Source organism: Lagenorhynchus albirostris, chromosome 4, assembly GCF_949774975.1.
Source record: "Lagenorhynchus albirostris chromosome 4, mLagAlb1.1, whole genome shotgun sequence".
In the NCBI taxonomy this organism is placed as follows: domain Eukaryota; kingdom Metazoa; phylum Chordata; class Mammalia; order Artiodactyla; family Delphinidae; genus Lagenorhynchus; species Lagenorhynchus albirostris.
In genome coordinates this window covers 128,027,577-128,046,682 of record NC_083098.1, presented here as the reverse complement: position 1 = coordinate 128,046,682, position 19,106 = coordinate 128,027,577, and the positions used below count along the sequence as shown (strand labels likewise).

Genomic DNA, 19,106 nt, shown 5'->3' with positions numbered 1-19,106 from the left:
GCTGGGTGATTTGTGTGCATAATAAGGTTTCAGAAGCACTAGTCTGTACCACTCCTATTCTCTAATCAGAATGTATCCCAACCAAACATATTTTACGTGTTTACAGAAGACAGAGGCCTTCCTGAGTAATGCACTATGTTATTCTTACCAGGACATTCTTGTGTTCTTAAGGGCAAAAGAAATGCATCCTTATACGAAGTCCCGGCACTGCCTAGCACACACCATGTGTCTGTGGCAGCCACACCAGCAGATGTCTGTGATGTCCACCTCAAAAGATTAAAGATATTCTTCCCAACTTTTTAGGTTTCACACAGTAACTATTATAAGTTTAGCGCCCATAAAATTGTCAAAAGCATCCGTAACTTATTTCCTATTTAGCTTGTATTATCTCTTGTGAAGCAGATTCCATAAATCAGCAACAACAGTCAATTTCATTATTTTCATTTCCCTTTATTCATTACACACTCATGAAACATCATGGGCATCTGCTAGGGGTTGGGTTCCGTGATCAGCATATCACTGTTGTAGAGAGAGAGCATGTGTCCTTGCCACCCTAGGGGGGTGTCAAGAATACGTACAGAGAATTCAAAATGGTTTGCAATAGAAGTATGAGCGTGGAACATTTAGTGCACAACTAAATTTCTCTGTGGCTGTAGATGCTGGCGTCTTGAAGAATGAGTGGGATTTTGCCACCAGAGAGGGGGCAGTGGTATCCTGGCAAAGGAGGCGGCAGCTCCTCCGCGAGCTGGGAATGTGAACAGAGTGCGGAGAAGTTGTAGGAAGTGAGTTTGTAGAGTGAGGAGGGGCCTAAAGGACCTCGCATGCATGCCCTTCATTCTGTACTTCATGGGAAGCCTCTGACTTTTTTTAAGCAGAAGAGTGAAACAGATTCCATTTAGAAAGGGGACAGTACAGTGCTGTGCGGCACGATTGAGCAAAGATGCAGGAAATGAGTATGAGAACAGTCAGGGGAGATGCAGTAAGTGGACAATTTGAGGCGTTGGCCGTTTGGTTAGAGGAGAGAGAGCAACTTTGAGAGAAGATGCAGCAGGGAGATCATCAGGACTTGATGGGTAACGGGACACGGGGATCAAAATATCAGATAACGTTGAGGTTCTAGTTTAGCTGCTGGCAGGACCGGGCTGCTGAGGTAATACTGATGTGCACTGATGTCAAGGTAGCCCTTCAGCAGCCTCACCAGGAGCTACTGTGCCCTTTCAGACAACAAACATGGAAACCAAGGCTCAGAGCAGTTCCGCTTACTTCATCTGCCCACAGTGGCAGTGGTACCCAGGGGTTTCGACAGAGGAAGGAACCCAGGTTCAGATTCGAGCCTGACTCCTGAGTCTGGCTTGGCGAGGCCAGCCTTGAGCCACTCCACACCGTTGAGGGTTGGGTGCCTGGGAAAGGAAGGAAGATGGGTCTGGAGCTAGCAATCAGCCTTGAGGGTTTGGCCAATAACCACCCCCAACTGCCTTGCACAGTTCAGAACATTTAGGGATTTTTCTGATGGGAGACATTTCTGATTACCTTCCTCTTCCTATAAGCTTCTTGAAAACAGTATAATTAAGCAAATATTTATTTAGTGCCTATTTTATGCAAGAACTAAAAAAGTCTATGCAGGGGATATAAAGAGTAAAAAAGTAATCTTGGTCTACGGGGCACTTTCTTGAGTAAATTCATGTTATGTAAGCCTCGTGAAGAGCTTTTTTTTAGGGACAAGAAAAAATATAAAAATAGCTATAATTCAAGTGAGATAAAGTACAGAAGAATCAAAGTCTCTGGTTTCGCTGGAGGACTGTTATTCTGCCTTATCCGCCTCTGATGTCCCCAGGGAACTTACAATAGGCACTTAATAAACACTAGCTCATTTACTGACGGTGTACAGAGAGAGCTCAGATAACAGACCATCTAAGTAAACACCACCCTGCTGCAATCCTATTAAGAATCTCCCTGGGGAAAGTCAGGCAGCATCCTTCCTCTGTCAGAACACCTCCTCCTTTTTAAACTGCGCCTTCGCCCTTCAGTTTAATGGCTTTATCAGATAAATCCTTATTTTACTGAGTCCCAATGTCCTTCCCTATAATGCCGTGCCAACCACTGAGACTAGCTGGGCTAGCCAGAGGGCTTCAATCCCTCTTTTATCTGCTAAGGGGCCTTAACAATATTTGGTGTCACCCTTCCTAGCACACCCTGGGTTTAGCATTGGCCAGTTGTCCCCCACCTGATGTGATTGTCACGGTCCTCAGTGCCTGTCTTCTGGTCCCCAAGGCTTGCCAGTGTGGAAGCAAAGCCTCTTGGGTGCTGAGGGTTGAAGTTAATGCACAGGTGAGGCAGATTCCCAGATGTGAAGCCCAGGAGATGAAATAGGTCCTTCCCCTCTGTCTTCCTCAGTTTCCTCATCTGTAAAAGATCCCTTCTAGTCCCAACATTCTGTGTCTCGCCATGGCTTATTTTCTCCATTCAAGTCCCTGCTGAAATGTCACTTCCTCAGAGAGGTCCTCCCTGACCACTCAGCCTAGAATCACGCTGTCCCCCCAGCTTGCCCCTCTCTGTGGCTCCCCTCCAGCCTCGTCACCAGTTTCATTTTCGTCATGGTGCTACTGCTCTCTGGAATCAGTATGTGTAGTTATTTACTTATTCATCATCTCTCTCTTACCCGCCGAAGTGTAAGCTTTGCAAGCATGAGAACCTCATGCACACATCTTGTTCACTACTGTATTTCTAGATATCAAGCGGTGCCTGGTACAGAGTAAGTGCCCCAAACTGTTTGTTGGATCAGCCAATGAGATCTGCATTTCCATCATGCTTGCTGTCCTAAAAAAACTTTCCGTTCTCATTGCCTTGTGGATGAGTACCGCTTTTTATTACATCACTAGAAGCTCTGTTATAAAACATTTCTTTGATCAAAACTTATGGAAGATGCAGCCCATGTGTTCAGCAGACATAGCTGGCAGAACTACCAAAGCAAGTTTTTTTCTTTTTAATTTATTTATTTTATTTATTTATATTTGGCTACGTTGGGTCTTTTGCTGCGCGTGGGCTTTCTCTAGTTGCGGCGAGCGGGGGCTACTCTTCGTTGCGGTGCGCGGGCTTCTCATTGCCGTGGCTTCTCTTGTTGCGGAGCACAGGCTCTAGGTGGGCGGGATTCAGTAGTTGTGGCACATGGGCTCAGTAGTTGTGGCTCGTGGACTCTAGAGTGCAGGCTCAGTAGTTGTGGCACACAGGCTTAGTTGCTCCGCAGCATGTGGGATCTTTCCGGACCAGGGCTCTAACCCGTGTCCCCTGCATTGGCAGGCGGATTCTTAACCACTCTGCCACCAGGGAAGCCCCCAAAGCAAGTTTTAAAACCAGGTTTGTCCTGAGAACAGGACTATCTTTGAACTTGAATAATTTAAGTACCTGATTTTGTTAGTAGGGTAAATAGAACTAAAAAAGCCTTTTAGATTTTGAAGTTCCTTTGAGAAGGTAGTACGTCTGCCCTGAGATAGATGGAAAGGACATAAATAGTCAGGGTTGTTGCTGATGGATGAGTGATGAGCTTGATCACTTTTTAGAATCTTTTGTTCCTGCTACAGTATTTTGCTTTTGTCTTTTAGTTTTATCCTTGGTGTCACTAACACACAAAACCAGTAATGGTCTCATTTCAGAAGATGTAGTGATTATTCAGTTTGGCCCATCGGTCAATCAATATTTAGTGAACACTTAATTTGTGTATTACAAAATATCTGAAATGATTGCTAATTTTTCTCCCTTAGACTCTTATCTTTCAGAGCCTGGCGTCTGTCCTAATGACCCTGCCGAGGTCACATCTTTGCTTTCTCTGCTGCTTTTTCCTGCCTGTTGGTGAGCTCACGGCCTGCCTCTCCCTTGCCCACGCCTGTGTCGTCAGCCTCCTTGTCATATTATCCCTCTGTCTTGGGATTCCTCTCGTGGTGCTGCTTGCCAGAAAAGTGCCTGGGAGCCTCTGCTACGTGACATTTGGCAGGTGTGGCTTCATCAGAAAGTTCATAAGTTTTATCTAGCCTATCCATTGGGACATAGCTTATAAAGGGGTCTGATCATATATGCCAAATGGCAATGGTTTCTTGTCAAATTTTCTTCATAACTTCTGTATCTGTCTTTCTTCGTTTCCTGCGCACTTACCACAAACAACCCCTTACCAGAAATTTTGACAAAATAGTTGACCTCATGCATCCTTTCCTTTGAAGCAACTACTGGTGTGTGTGTGTGTGTGTGTGTGTGTGTGTGTGTGTGTGTGTGTGTGTGTTGCCTTTCCCCAGTATGTCTCACCACCTTCCCTGTATCCGGCGGATCCCATTTCCCACCCTAACAACTGAACTCCTGCTACTTCTCACCTTGGCCTGCGCTCCTTTATGTTTGTCATAACACGAAGAGAACACCTTCCTCTTTTCTCCTCTTTTCTAATACTTTATCCAGTATAAGAATTAGCTTTCAAAAACTGCATCAAGATGGCCAGCAACTAAAAATTATTTGATGCCAGCTGGAAATTCTGCTTGACTCATCTCATTTCCCTCTGTTTTCTTCCATCTCTTCATTACTTAGGTTTTGTCATTTTATTGTACCTGTGTTACTATAATCAAGGTGTTATCTTCGATTCCTCTCTTTTCCTCACTTCTTACCTCCAACTCACCTGCACATTCTGGTGGCCCTGCCTGTAAAACATATTCCCAATCTCTTCACTACTGTCCATCTCTGCCACGAGGTTTAAGCCATCAGCATGTCTACCGTGGACAACTGTAGTAGCCTTGCCTTCATCTGATCTTTCTGCTTTTACAGAGATGAGCTTGGTTTTTGCTTTGACAATGATCCCTTCCCTAAAACCCATTTTCTACACAGTAGACAGAGTTACACCGAAAAACCATGGACCAGATCACGGTCCTGGCCTGCTTAAAGGGCCTTCCATCACACTCAGGATAGAATCCTAACTCCTTCATATGGTCTGCACGGCTGTGTGTGATCTGCCCTTTGACCTCCACTCTGTTCCACACTGATAGCCTTTCCTCTCCATAGTGCCCCAGGCCTACTGCCAACTTAGGGCCTTCACACCTGCTGTTTCTCTGCAGGAATGCTCTTTTCCCTGCCATTTGTTTCACTGCTTCCTTTCCTTCATATCTCAGAGTAAATGTCATTTTCTCCAAGAAATCTTCTCTAAATATACCATCTAGAGTGGTCCTCACCACACTATCTTTCACACAGGCATCCTTTAATTCTCTGCATAGCAATGACTACCAGCCAATAGTGCTTTCTGACTTATGCATCTGTGTCTTGCTATGACCCCCATGAGAACATGGATTCATGAGATCATCCCTGGCCCCAGAAGAGGGCCTTGCATGTAGCAAGGACTCATTACATATATGTTAAGTAATAAAATAGTGAATGAGTGATACGGACATGATTGGACTCTGGTGTCTGGGTTGTGTAACTATTGTCTTTATGAGTAGATTATAAATTCCTAGGATATTTCTTTTGAGCCCTTATGTCACCTACTTCAGTTTCGAATATGGAGTCAGTGCTTGGAAAATTCTTATTCTCTTGATTTTTAGCTCTTTTGACCATATTTAGTTTTTGGTATCCTAAGAAATCTATGGAGTATCTTACTGAAAAGTTCCCTTCTTGAATAAAATAACTGTAAAAATATCAAATCTGTAATTCATATACTATAGTCCCAACCTCCAGGAGGTCTACAACAACTCACCTCCAGTGTTTTAATGATTATTTCCAAGAAAGTAGAATTGGGTTTACTTGCCAGTAGAATTTCACATTAATATTCTTCTGTAGTGTTACCATGGCTGTGGAAACCCTTTCTCAAGGTTAACCTACAACAGCAACCATTCAATACATGAAATGGATGGACATGTTTCTGTAAAGGTAGGTTGATTTTTCTTTACTTCTGTCCTTAACCTGTTATTTCTCATCTTAGAATTAGATACAGAGGAACCCAAGTTGCATTGTGTCCTTGAGGAGCTTAGTTTCTGCCCTATGCTACCAGCTTTTGTGAGAAACAGGCTGAACTAACCCTAGACTCAGGGGCTCACAGCTACAGGGTACCCTGGAGAACACCTGGGCCAACAAGCCATCAACATGAATAGCTCTCCTGCCTGCAGTGGAAGTGTCTTGACTCTCAGTCTGTGATTTTTCCACTGAACCATGCTTCTTGACCTTGGGGGTGGCGGGAGGCTCTGTGTGGAAAAGAAGAGTGATCTTCAAAAAAGTAGCTTGTCTTGATGAAATATTTGTCCTTGCCTCTGCGGTCTTTCTCTGTGATCTTAGGGACATGATGTGAAATTTTAAGGACCCTCTTCAGAAGGCAGTTCCCTGCTGATCTCTCTCCTAAGAATATTTTCTTCCTTACTTCTTACTAGACCATAAACACCTCAAGAGGAGAGTACGTGTTAGCTAGCACACCGTTCTGTGTCCAGCACATGGAGGGGGCTCAGATGACATTTGTTTACTGATGCAGTTCTACTTCTCTGCCTCAACTCCCTGACCTCCCCACCTCCATCTCCCTTCCCCAAATCTAGTTCATTCTTCTCCCTTCATCCTACTTCCACTCTGATTCCCATTCTGTCCTCACCAGCTCTCGGTGACTCTTCACTCCAACCCTGTTAAGCACTTATTATCTCAACTACCCTTTTCCTCTTGGTATGCGTTAGCTTACACTGGAGGGCACTTTTATGCATGATTAATGTCCGTCCGCTTGACTCGATGGTAGAGAGTGGGACGGTATGGCTGTGTATTCAGTATTGTTGTACTCTCAGTGTATTTTTGGCGTGTTTTACACAACAGGGACTCTGCTGACCATGACGATTCACTTTTGAGGCTGACATGTGCTGCTGTTAGATGCTGCTGGTACATTGCCACGTTCCATCTTAGCTACGTTTCTGTTGAGGATGGCGTGTGTCGTTTCTTAACTGCTTTGGAGAACATTGCACAGGAAGTCATTTCCATTTTGTTGCAGATCAACAGGAAATAAGGCTTAGTTGCCAAACTAAAGTAAGAAAAGCAAGCGAGCATATTCCTCCTCCCTTAGGGGCTTTCATTATTCCAGGAATCATTAGCTTCTCCCAAGACAGTGGAAATGAGCCCAGGTATCTCAATTGCACCTACAGAGGAAATTTGGAGAGGAGGAGGATATTCAGTATCTTGTTCCAGCTTTATTTTGCATTATCTTCTAAATTGCTTTTGAATTTATCATATCTTCGAATCACCTAACTAACAGATGCATTTTAGGAGATCTGCTCCTTCCTTTAGTAAAATGAGTGTGGCTTCCTGAATCAAAGACTACTCTCTATCTCTAGTACATTTATTTTGGCCATCTCTATTGTTCATGATTCTTTCCATTGGCATTAATTATGGTAGGAATACAGGGTCACTTCCTTTCAAACCTTATCCTCTTTCAAGCTGTTCTTATTATGTAGGCTTGGCCGTCTTTTAAAATTAGAGTGCCCTAGCCTTGGCCCTGCTGTGAACTGCACACCATGAGGATCAGAGGGAAGGAGATGACAGAATGGAAACTGTATTCAGATCTTTGGCATGTTTTAATTTTACATTGCTTTTTCATACTAATTTAATTTCCTTCCAGAATGAAAGTTGGCAATCATTTAGAGAAGTGGTAGAGGAGGTCGGAATCATTGCAGCTGAAATGCCTGTGAAGGTCCCTAATCCATAGATTATTGACATAATGAACTCTAAAACCCTTAATAATCATTCCACTCTGTAATGACAGCCTGCATTTAGAGAGCTTTAGCCTATGTGTTCTGTGCCCAAGGCTGGCTCTGCTCTGTTGGGCTATAGGCGTTAGAAATATTGCAGCTCACCCAGCACGGGCAGGAAACCACTCCTTAGCGCAGACCAGAAGCCCTTGACTTCTACCTGCTTCTTTCACCCTTTTCAAATATGGAAACACACCAAACCACAGAATGCTCTATTTCCCTCAAATTTGCAACCATAGTAGAGGCTATTTGTATATTTATAGGAACAACCAACTAATTTCAGTTAACATTTTCATTGTTTGCAAAAGACGGCAGAACAAAACGACTTCTGGGAATTCAGCTTTTTTCATTTTTTTCTGCCTTGAGGGAATCTGTAGGTCCAGGCTGGACACTCTACTGCGTCAAGTGCACACACAGACCCCCCCACCGCCCCCCCCGACCCCGCCACCTCTCCTTGCTCACAGATCACATCCCGGCAGGCACGGGGGCCATCCCCCCCCGACCAAGGCTACGTTTTTTTTTTTTCTTTACAGCTAGATCAGATGCTTCAGATTTATTATCAGATGTGGCGTGGATGATTCAAACAAAAACAAATGCCCTTGAGTTTAAAAATAGAAGTTAAAAGACTAAATATTTGCACTTAAAAAGGAAAAGAAAATAACAGAAATCTCTGCGGCAGACCATTCCTTGAAATTATCCTCACTAAATTATAATCATGCACTTTCCACTCTCTGTAATTAAACATTAGATTTTATTTATTCCAGATGCATTTGTCTCAAGTAAATTCAGAACGCCCCATCCTTCTTTTTGGTCATTGTAAGTTCATTTCATGTTTGTGGCCTACACGTGATTGGGCGCATTGGATAGTTTTTAAGTGCATTTTAATGACTCTATGAATTTTCTTTTTAATTGTATGCTATGTGTGGCCTGTTTATCCTGATGAATCTGATCTTATTAAGTTTTATACCATGTAATGTCTATAGGAGCTCGATGACATTTTTTTACAAATACGTTCACATGTTCTACAAGGAATTTGCAGAATCTTGGTGGTTGGTGGTAAAGGGATGGAGGAATTTGCTTTGATCATATAACTCACAGGTAGGTAGAGCTGCCGGCTGCTGTTCTGAGAAATCTACAGAACTGAGAAAGGTTGCAATGCCTTAAGTTATATGACATCTTCTATTCACAGAGCCTTGGAAGTTCCATGAAAACCCTAAAGAACTTTTTATTTACCAGCCTTGCAAATTTCTTAGATGAGTGAAATGATGTAACTAAACAGCAGTCTATAAATATTAAACGCAAGCATTTTAATGGTTTGAAATATTCACGACTCTTAAGACAAGATTCTCAATTAGGATTTGTGGTTAAATTCATTGAATACCTATTTCAAAGTAAAAAAAAAAAATTAACCACATTTATTTACTTACTCTCATTGTTTACACAGTTTCAAATAATAAATTTTTTTTTTCTTGCGATACACGGGCCTCTCACTGTTGTGGCCTCTCCCGTTGCGGAGCACAGGCTCCGGTCGCGCAGGCCCAGCGGCCATGGTTCACGGGCCCAGCCGCTCCGCGGCATGTGGGATCCTCCCGGACCGGGGCACGAACCCGTGTCCCCTGCATCGGCAGGCGGACTCTCAACCACTGCGCCACCAGGGAAGCCCTCAAATAATAAATTTTTATTTTCACTAAGTGAATCAGTGGATTAACCAAGATGATAAGTTGACTATGTAACTGAAGATAAGTTTTACAAAATGACGGTAGTAGAGCTGCTGCTGACTCCCTGGGGAAAGTTTTATTTGCTTTTAGGCCTATTGTGGTTTTTTTGTGGTGATAGAGGTCATCCTGGGTGGTTAGTTGGTACACTGATAAATTTTTCCAGGCCCCTTTAATTTTTTTTCTTGCATACCATTTGACCATTTTGCAATTCTCAAGCATTTCCACAGGTTTGTGGGAAAAGGTTGTGCCAGGTCAGTCTGACTGTTTAAAAGCCACGTAGAATAAAATTTGGGGCTTCCCTAGTGGCACAGTGGCTCAGAATCCACCTGCCAATGCAGGGGATACGGATTCGAGCCCTGGTCCGGGAAGATCCCACGTGCTGCAGAGCAACTAAGCCCGCGAGCCACAACTACTGAGCCCAAGTGCCACAGCTACTGAAGCCCGCGCACCTAGAGCCCGTGCTCCACAACAAGAGAAGCCACCGCAATGAGAAGCCCGTGCACCACAATGAAGAGTAGCCCCCGCTCGCCGCAACTAGAGAAAGCCCACGGCGTAGCAACGAAGACCCAACACAGCCAAAAATAAAAATAAATTAAACAAATAAATTTTTTAAAAAAAGGTCATGTTAATGCTGAAAATAAAGTCTTAGAATTATTTATGTGTTTTCAGTTACCCATTAGCTGCTGTACTCCCTACCCATTCTGGGACAATACAAATGCTTTATATCTCTACATTGGCATTTTGTTTAAAACTGATCTTCAATTCACCCACTGCGGTCCACGCTCCGCGTTCTCTCTGTGGGGTAGGGCAGCAGAGAGCCCAGCAGGGAAGGAGGCAAATGGGAGAAGCAGCTCCAGTCATCACAGCCCTCAAACATTCAAAAGCAGCCCCCCTCCACCCTTCTAGAGCTGTAGTGTTCACTCGCTCGCCAGAGAGGGGGCAGCAAATATAAAAATAAAATTGCATATTTAAAAGGTTCTTTTAGAACCATTGCTCATGTACCTTTACTCTAACATCAACTAATTGGATTCATATAGTGTATCTAAATAGCTTGAATTTAGATATCTCTGTGTGTGTGTGTGTGTGTGTGTGTGTGTGTGTGTGTGTGTATAGTCTAAACTAATAATAGTTTATTAGTTAAACTAATAAACTTTAATAATATTTAAAGTTATTTACTTTTCAGTGCCCAAACCTGTCTCTACCTTTCCAGGTATAGAATACATTGTTTTTTTTTTGTTTTTTTTTTGTTTTTTTTTTTTTTTAACATCTTTATTGGAGTATAATTGCTTTACAATGGTATGTTAGCTTCAGCTTCACAACAAAATGAATCAGTTATATACATACATATATTCCCATATCTCTTCCCGCTTGCGTCTCCCTCCCTCCCACCCTCCCTATCCCACCCCTCCAGGCGGTCACAAAGCACCGAGCTGATCTCCCTGTGCTAGAATACATTGTTAATCTCATTGGACAATTATATTTCAAAACAATTTCTCCTTTTAATCCAGGACACATTGGCATTCCAAAGGATAAAAGTACCCCATATCTCCAGTAATCTGGATTCCCAATAATCTAGGTTAAAGTTTGAGGTATATCAAATCATTAGGTCATTTTTGTTTTCTCACTTCAGTTTTGGTAGGATAGGAAGGAATGTTCAAATATGGGGAAGGCCTCTGACAATATGAACAATCTCAGAGTTTTAGATTAGCACCTATGAACATGATTCACCAGAACTTTTCAATCGAAACAAAGTCAATCTTCTCAGTAATAGGATAACACCACCTAGTTTTTCTGGGCTGAAAATCATTGTGCAACCAAGTTGATTGATCTGCCTAGTAAAATAAAAATATTTGGAACTATCCTAGCAACTTTCTACTTCTGTTGGAACTAGACCCTTGACTGTAGAAAGATAGCAAGATTTCTTGCTGTGCAGACACATTTCCTAGATTATCCACAAGATGTCCATGACAGAAGTAATAATGCTGAATGAGAAATTCTAAGAAACGTTATTTACTTTAAACTTTAAACCTAGATAAGCTCTAGATACCTAGAAGTAACAAAAAGAAATGAGAGGAAAAGTTATGCCGTTAGAGGGCACTTTTGTAATCTTAGAAGAAAAGTCTGTTCTTATAGACTGGATTACCCGAGGCTTATTCTTAAGCAGAATGTATTTTCAGTTGTTTATTTAAAAGTGACTAATTCTTAAGCTGAATGTCTAAGAGAGAACATTTTTTTTGGTAGGGAAAAAAATCTGTAAAATTCCATCCTTTAAACAATACTTACATAAAGCTTTATATTTGAATAAGTGAATATAAACTGTGAAAACATGCACAATATGTCTGCATAATCGTTTTTTGATTAGCTATATTCAATGCTTCTTTTAAGTACATCTTGTTAAAAAAATGCTGCCTGTAACCTGATCAAATTGAACAAATTATTAGGCTTCCCTAAAAACGGAGTATGTTTTTCCCCAGCAATACATGGATGTTATTAGATAACATTTTGAAAACAATAATCCTACAGAATATAAAGTCCTGTGTTTGGGGAATCATACTAATTTTTTCCAGTTTTATTGAAAAATAATTGACATACATCACTGTATAAGTTTAAGGCATACATCCTGGTGGTTTGATTTACATACATTGTGAGATGGTTACCACAATAAGTTCAGTTAACACCCATCTTCTCCTGTAGATACAATAAAAAGAAAAGGGATCATACTCATTTTAAACACTTTTCTGAAAAGTATCTGTTTTGCCCATAGTTGATGTGGCAATTTAAATAGCTAAAATTGTTTCAGAAACGGAAAGTGTGACCTGATAGAACTTTAGCTGAGGATATACGATTTTTTTTTTTTAAAGAAAGCAAAAGATAATTTAGTCTATTCCCTATTGGTGATTATCTAAATAAAAATGTCTGCCTGAGCCAGTGTGAAGTCAATAAGCCAGTAAAATAATTTAACAAGTAAAATCTTAGTGTCAATAACCGTGAAGAGTATGAGATTGCAAGCTAACAAGTTAGCCTGCCGTAGTTTCATGGATGCTAGATGGCATGACACTCCTGGGTCGGCGACAAAGGACTTTATTACGCAGCAATAGCAGAAGCCACAGATCCACAGCAGCAGCATTTTCTCCCACTGCCTGACCCCCCAATTCTCGTAGGATGATTCAAAGAGGGCCTGATGGCATCAGCCCATATAGTGGCGTTTATTATAAGAGAGCAGCCCTGAGCTTAGGGAACCCAGATTTTTATAATGGGTAACAATCACGCCTGCTCTTTGCTCCAGAAGCTTTATCTTCCAAGGCTGTTTATTATACAAACATCCTTGAAAAGATAATCTGGAACAACGGCAGTCAGTTCTTCTGCTCCCCACATATGCACAAACGAGCACAGAAACCCATGGAGTATTGTCTTTTTAACACTTACTCTGCATAATCCTATCATCTGAAGTTGTTCACTTTACTGAATATTACATGGCTAAGTAGCTGACGTGGGGGAATATATAATAATCATATTTACCACACTCCTGATAGTTTATATTTCTCATATCATATTGTATTCACTATGTGTTCTTATGTGTCCAAGCCTCAGTTTGATCATTTTTGAGATGAGATGAGATAAATAATAGGGCCTACATCATAGGCTTGTTGCTGGCATTCATGAGATAATAGACATGAAGCACTTAGAAGAGTGCCTGGCATGCAGCACATACACAACAAATTTATTAATATTGTTATTAACTCAAAATTCATCTCTTCTTATTAGCTGATTTAATAAAGAGAAAGTTCCTCCCACAGGCAGCTGAGGATGCTGGGAAAATTCCCACCAGTCATAACATGCTAGCTGTCTAACTCTGGGGCTGACCTAAATATCCCAAATACCCAGGGGCATTGGGCAGCTTGTCCTGTTCCGCTGTGCAGTGGTACTGTGCAATTGACAGCTTTGCGGGCAAATATGGGGCTCGTGGGAGAAGGCTGCCCTTGAGCGGTTCTAGGGCAAATACGCCCAAGTATGTCACACTCAAGTGCTGCCATGGCATGTTTGCTCTAAGTTCCTAATAAATATGGAAAGCCAAATTCTAACCCTTTCTAAAGAGACATATTTTATTATCTGGCCCCTTCTGCTCTCAGGAGGCAAACTTTCAGAGATGCTACTACAAAGTAAACTGAATGTGTTTTATTATGCTGAAATAATAAGTATTTCTTTATAGGGGCAGCATATCAAATTCTATTCAGATTTTCCGTTTCTGTTGGCTGCAGGATGAAGGGCATCAGAGGAGAGGGACTGAGGGTCGTGAGTGGTGGTCCCATTCAGTCTACTCCACCATGTCCCTATTTGTTTTGAATAGGTTCACTGAGCTTTGATTTTTGATCCCCCCAGCCATCTTTTGCAGATATAACCTTTGTTTGCTTTTAGTAACTCCCATGACCTCTCGTTTACATCCCCAGCTTTCCTTGGATTCTACCTTGACAATCACCTGGATATCTGAGGGACAGGTTATTTAATGAAACTCAAGGAGGCCTGTTCTTATTCCTAAACTGCTAGCTATTTGGGAAGAGGATTTCAGTGTTCAGTCTCAGAATCATCATTTGTTTTCAGAGTTTAGAGATCATCCATCCAAACCCTTCATAAAATTGAGGTCCAGAATTTTAAGTGAATTGCCTAAGATGACACTTCTAGTTAGCAGCTGAAACTAAAAAGTCAAGTTTCTTAGCTCTCAGTCAAACTCTCATTCAATGGCAATACAATTGAGAAATAGGATGGGAAATAAATGTTTGGGCTCTGCAGTCAGATTCACGTGGGTTTATATCCTTTCTCTGCTTATGTTAAAGGAGGTTTATACTTATATAAGAATAGCACCTACTTCACAAGGTTATTGTGAATATAAATGCAACTTCGCACCATGTTTTGCACATAGTAACTCCTAATTACTGCAGATATTTATATGGAAAATTGCAGAGCACATGGCAGAAAGCAAATTTTGAAAAAGTAAGTTAAAGGAACTTTCTGAGCAAGCTCACTGGGAAAAATTACTTCTCAAACTCTCATAGAAGAAAGAAAAGCTTATTCCCTTCAAAAAAATATTTTCAGTTGTATGAATCTATTTTTGGTAGCACTCAAAGAAAACTTAAAGTCAAGTGATGGTTTAAGTAGAGGTGACCGCATAGCTATAGCAATGACTATTTAGAAATAAAACTGGCATTCTCTTCATTTCAAATTATTGCAAATATTTGCATTTGACTTTCTCACTATTTAAAGTACTTCAATGTAAAAACACTATATTTCCCTAATGCTTGAATTCCCTGATGTATGTTGTCAAAGAGATAAGGGAAAACAACTCCTTGCCTAGTTTTTTCTGTGAGGAAAACAGGCACCAAATCTTCAAAGGAAGCAAAGCCTTTCATTAGCACTTGAGGTGAAAAGAACTCGCCTACCTGCGTCTTCCTGTTGGGAAAGGGAAACATGTAGAAGATGGTGTCCTTGAAACAATCCCTAAAGCAAGGTGCCCTAGAGAATGATCCATGATTGCTTATAGGATTTTTAATTTTATTTTTATTTTTTTGCGGTACGCGGGCCTCTCACTGTTGTGGCCTCTCCCGTTGTGGAGCACAGGCTCCGGACGCGCAGGCTCAGCGGCCATGGCTCACGGGCCCAGCCGTTGCGCGACATGTGGGATCCTCCCGGACCGGGGTATGAACCCGTGTCCCCTGCATCGGCAGGCAGACTCTCAACCACTGCGCCACCAGGGAAGCCCTGCTTATAGGATTTTTTATGAAAGTCAGTGATAAATGTCAAAGTGTAACTCAATGAAAACTGAAGTGGTAAATATATAACTCTGCTGGAGGTTTAGACAAATGACCTAAGTATAGAACTTTCCAATGGTCTTTTTTTTTTTTTTTTTTTTGGCTCCGCCACAGGGCATGTGGGATTTTAGCTCCCCGACCAGGGATGGAACCCTCTCCCCCTGCATTGGAAGCGTGGAGTCTTAACCACCGGACCACCAGGGAAGTCCCCAGTGGTCTTTCTTGATTTGAAGTGGGAATCCAAGCCCACTTTTTAATATGGTAAAAGTTTATATATAAGTGTTGTGTTGAAGAGTCTGGTAAATCTGTAATATTAGACACTGGCAAATAACTCACCTTGGGATTTTAGACAAATTGCTTATCCTATAAGAAAGTTAAACTTTATAATCTCTTAAAATCTCTGATTTATGAAAATCTGATTTGCAGAATAATTCTATATATGATCCTTAATCAAATTTTAAGGACGAAGAAAAGTAACTGTGTAGTGGTAATTTTCAGGCTCTCAGTGGGTCTCTGAGACTTATGTTATGGTTTAAGCTTTGAGACATTTGTATGGAGATGTCTACAATGACCATATTGGCTTCTGCCATAATGAAGGGGGAACTTTTCTCCCTGACCCAAGGAAGTCAAGGCACCAAGAGTCCTTTTGTTTCAAAATCTTTTTAATATCTGAAATTCTGGTGAATTCATTGTCAACTTGTTGAAATACTTTGAAAAAAAAGAACTGGAAAGTCGCCTTAAAGCTCATGTGCATGTATCCAAAATACATACTACAGCTCTTTCTGTCAAAACCAAATAGTGTGAACCCTTCAGAAAGTTCGCAACTTGCCCAAGTGTTTTGCCTGTAAAATTAATGTAAGCAATTCTTTTTTGTTGCCCCAGGATGGTGCCTCTCCACTGGTGTATGCTGTGGCTGCTGTTACCACTCAGCTCCAGGACCCAGAAGTTACCCACTCGAGATGAGGAACTCTTTCAGATGCAAATCCGGGACAAGGCATTTTTTCATGATTCGTCAGTAATTCCAGATGGAGCTGAAATTAGCAGTTATCTCTTTAGAGACACACCTAAAAGGTATTCTCCCTGCAGGACTTCCTTTATCAATAAGCTCAGAACGGGTGTCTCTGAAAAAGAAAGTGACCTTTTAGACTTAGTTTAGGTAATTTGCAATCAACCTCTGAATAGCGTTGCCTATTTTTCTCTAAGTAAGAAAATAAAACGGCAGTGCAACGTCTAGCCATTAGACGTCTCTTTGATTCTCGCTGATTGTGATCTTTTGGGTGGAGAGAGAAGTCCTTGCATGTCTAACGTTTTGGAGTGGTCATTTTCTTTTCTTCAGGATGGTAGGAAATTTCTAAGAATGACTCTACAGGATGAATGCAATTAATTGAACACATATGATTCTTCAAGGGTTTGCATTGGCTTGTAAGGATAGTATTTCCTTGATCAATATGATTGGTTCTGAAAGCATCAAACCAAACAGAGATAAAAACTGGCCCCTCGGGCTTCCCTGGTGGCGCAGTGGTTGAGAGTCCGCCTGCCGATGCAGGGGACACGGGTTCGTGCCCCGGTCCGGGAAGATCCCACATGCCGCGGAGCGGCTGGGCCCGTGAGCCATGGCCGCTGAGCCTGCGCGTCCGGAGCCTGTGCTCCACAACGGGAGAGGCCACAACAGTGAGAGGCCCGTGTACCGCAAAAAAAAAAAAAAAAAAAAACTGGCCCCTCACTTATCTTCACTCCAACATCAACATATTGAACTCACATAATGCTTCTAAGTATTTTGACCTTTAAAACTTACATATATCAACATATATCAATCAATCAATCAATCATATAAACTAATTATATTTAAAGTTACTTACTTTGCAGTACCCAAACTCCTCTTTATCATATTTCAAAAACAGTTTCTCCTTTTAACCTAGGGCACCTTGGCATTCCAAAGGATAAAACTATGTCCTGTCATCAATAATCCATTTTCCAAAGATTGAGGTGTGTCAAATTATTGTCGTCTTTCTCTTGTCACTTCAGTTTTGTTTTTTTTTTTTCTTGGTACGCGGGCCTCTCACTGTTGTGGCTTCTCCCGTTGCGGAGCACAGGCTCCGGACGCGCAGGCTCAGCGGCCATGGCTCACGGGCCCAGCTGCTCCGTGGCATGTGGGATCTTCCCGGACCGGGGCACAAACCCATGTGCCCTGCATCGGCAGGCGGACTCTCAACCACAGCGCCACCAGGGAAGCCCCGTCACTTCAGTTTTAATTGACAATAAGAATGGAACGTGGTGCTCCTCTTCCACTGAATGGCACAGACATGTTACCATCCGGTCAGTCTGTGTGAGAGTAGATAATCAGTTTTCATATTTTGACTGGTGTGACCTATTGTTTGGGTATCATTTCAGCACCATCTGAATGAAATTATTTGTTTGAATGGAAGTAATAGATTAGGAACTGATTTGTCAGTAATATATAAAATAATTATGACTCTTTCAATGACATTCCTAAGACTGAAGGCACAAAATGCAAGGATGATTACACTAAAGGAACTTGATGTCTTAGTATTTACAGAGACTTAGTCTGTGAAAACAAGGAAGGGTAGAGGAGGCAGTTTTAATGATTCAAATTAGTCTTAAATATCAGCTGAATTCATGCCGAACCATTTTGCTTGTCATATTCTTTTGTCTCTTGAAACTTTTGAGTGAATCCAAATTTTTCTTTAAAAAATTACTTTGATTTCCCAAATGTACTTGTGCACTGCTTTGCAGTGTTCTTTAAAACACAGCGTTCCTCATTATGTAATCATTTCACTTAATCAAATAAATGGTTTATCTTTGATCTTCCAGTCTCTTAAAAACTAAATAAGTTTTGGTTCTAAGCGCTGTCTTAAAATTACATTTTTTTTTCTTTGAAGCAACATGTTTTTACTATAAGACATTTCAAAACAACACATGCTCCTTTCCTCCTTCTGTTTTTATTTCTTTCATTTGTTCATTCTTTTGGGGTTCCCCCCACACACAAATCATGATTGGAGACTTCGATATCTACATTTGGATGCAATGTTAACAATAGTTAAATAAAGAGTTGTGGCCACAGTCATTTCTAGGGGTAAAATATGTGATGGGAGAACCCACATAGACATTGTTGATATTACAACTAAAGATGAAATTCCAGATAAAGTTTGGAAGCAGAGACTAGCAAAAGAAAACAAATTCATTAATTATGCTTATGTTTATACATAAATTCCAAAGTCTAAATGGTTCACGGAGTGTTTATCCCTCAACTCTGGCCTTATAATTTGGAGCATATTCGTCACATTTCTGTCTCCCTCACTAGCCAGTAAATACCTGGTGCTCATAGATCGTGCCCTATCATCTCTGATTGCAGCTCCCTTCCATGAGTGCACTGTGCATGGTAGACAATAAATGTTTGTCAAATTGTTAAAGTTTATTCAGATTGTCTTTTATCCCTAATCATAAGTGCTTCCATATGAAAATGTTGACTTAGAGGGACTCTCTGATGTTTCATATGTAAAATGATTACCCTGTGGAATGCAAGCATTGTTTTCTCTGTTATTGGTTGCTTATGGCCTGTATTAAAGTTACTAAGACACAGTTGCATACTTTTGGAAATAAACTACTTTCTTGATTGAAATGAGAACAGAAGATAATAGGTGAACGTGCACATTGATTTCAGCACTGGTTAGCTCTGCTACCCACATAAAAACCAAAAACAAACAAAACTAAAAAGTTTTGAATACTTTTAAAATTACACGATGCTAAATAAATTATTTTGTCTTACCTAATTCTTTGTAATGTTCATAGGTTCAGTCATGTTTATGTGGTTAATATCACCTATGCAA

At 41.2% G+C, this 19,106-nt stretch overlaps 1 protein-coding gene across 2 annotated transcripts in view; it reads left to right on the top strand.

The window, feature by feature from the left end:
- NDNF (neuron derived neurotrophic factor) overlaps positions 1 to 19,106 on the top strand; it is a 38,253-nt gene that overhangs the window by 12,026 nt on the left and 7,121 nt on the right. For both annotated transcript variants that reach the window (XM_060147420.1, XM_060147421.1), the window contains exon 2: positions 16,141 to 16,329. In XM_060147420.1, coding sequence (XP_060003403.1) covers positions 16,142 to 16,329 — 188 coding nt within the window. In that variant the 5' untranslated portion in view covers position 16,141. The remainder of the gene's footprint in view (positions 1 to 16,140; positions 16,330 to 19,106) is intronic.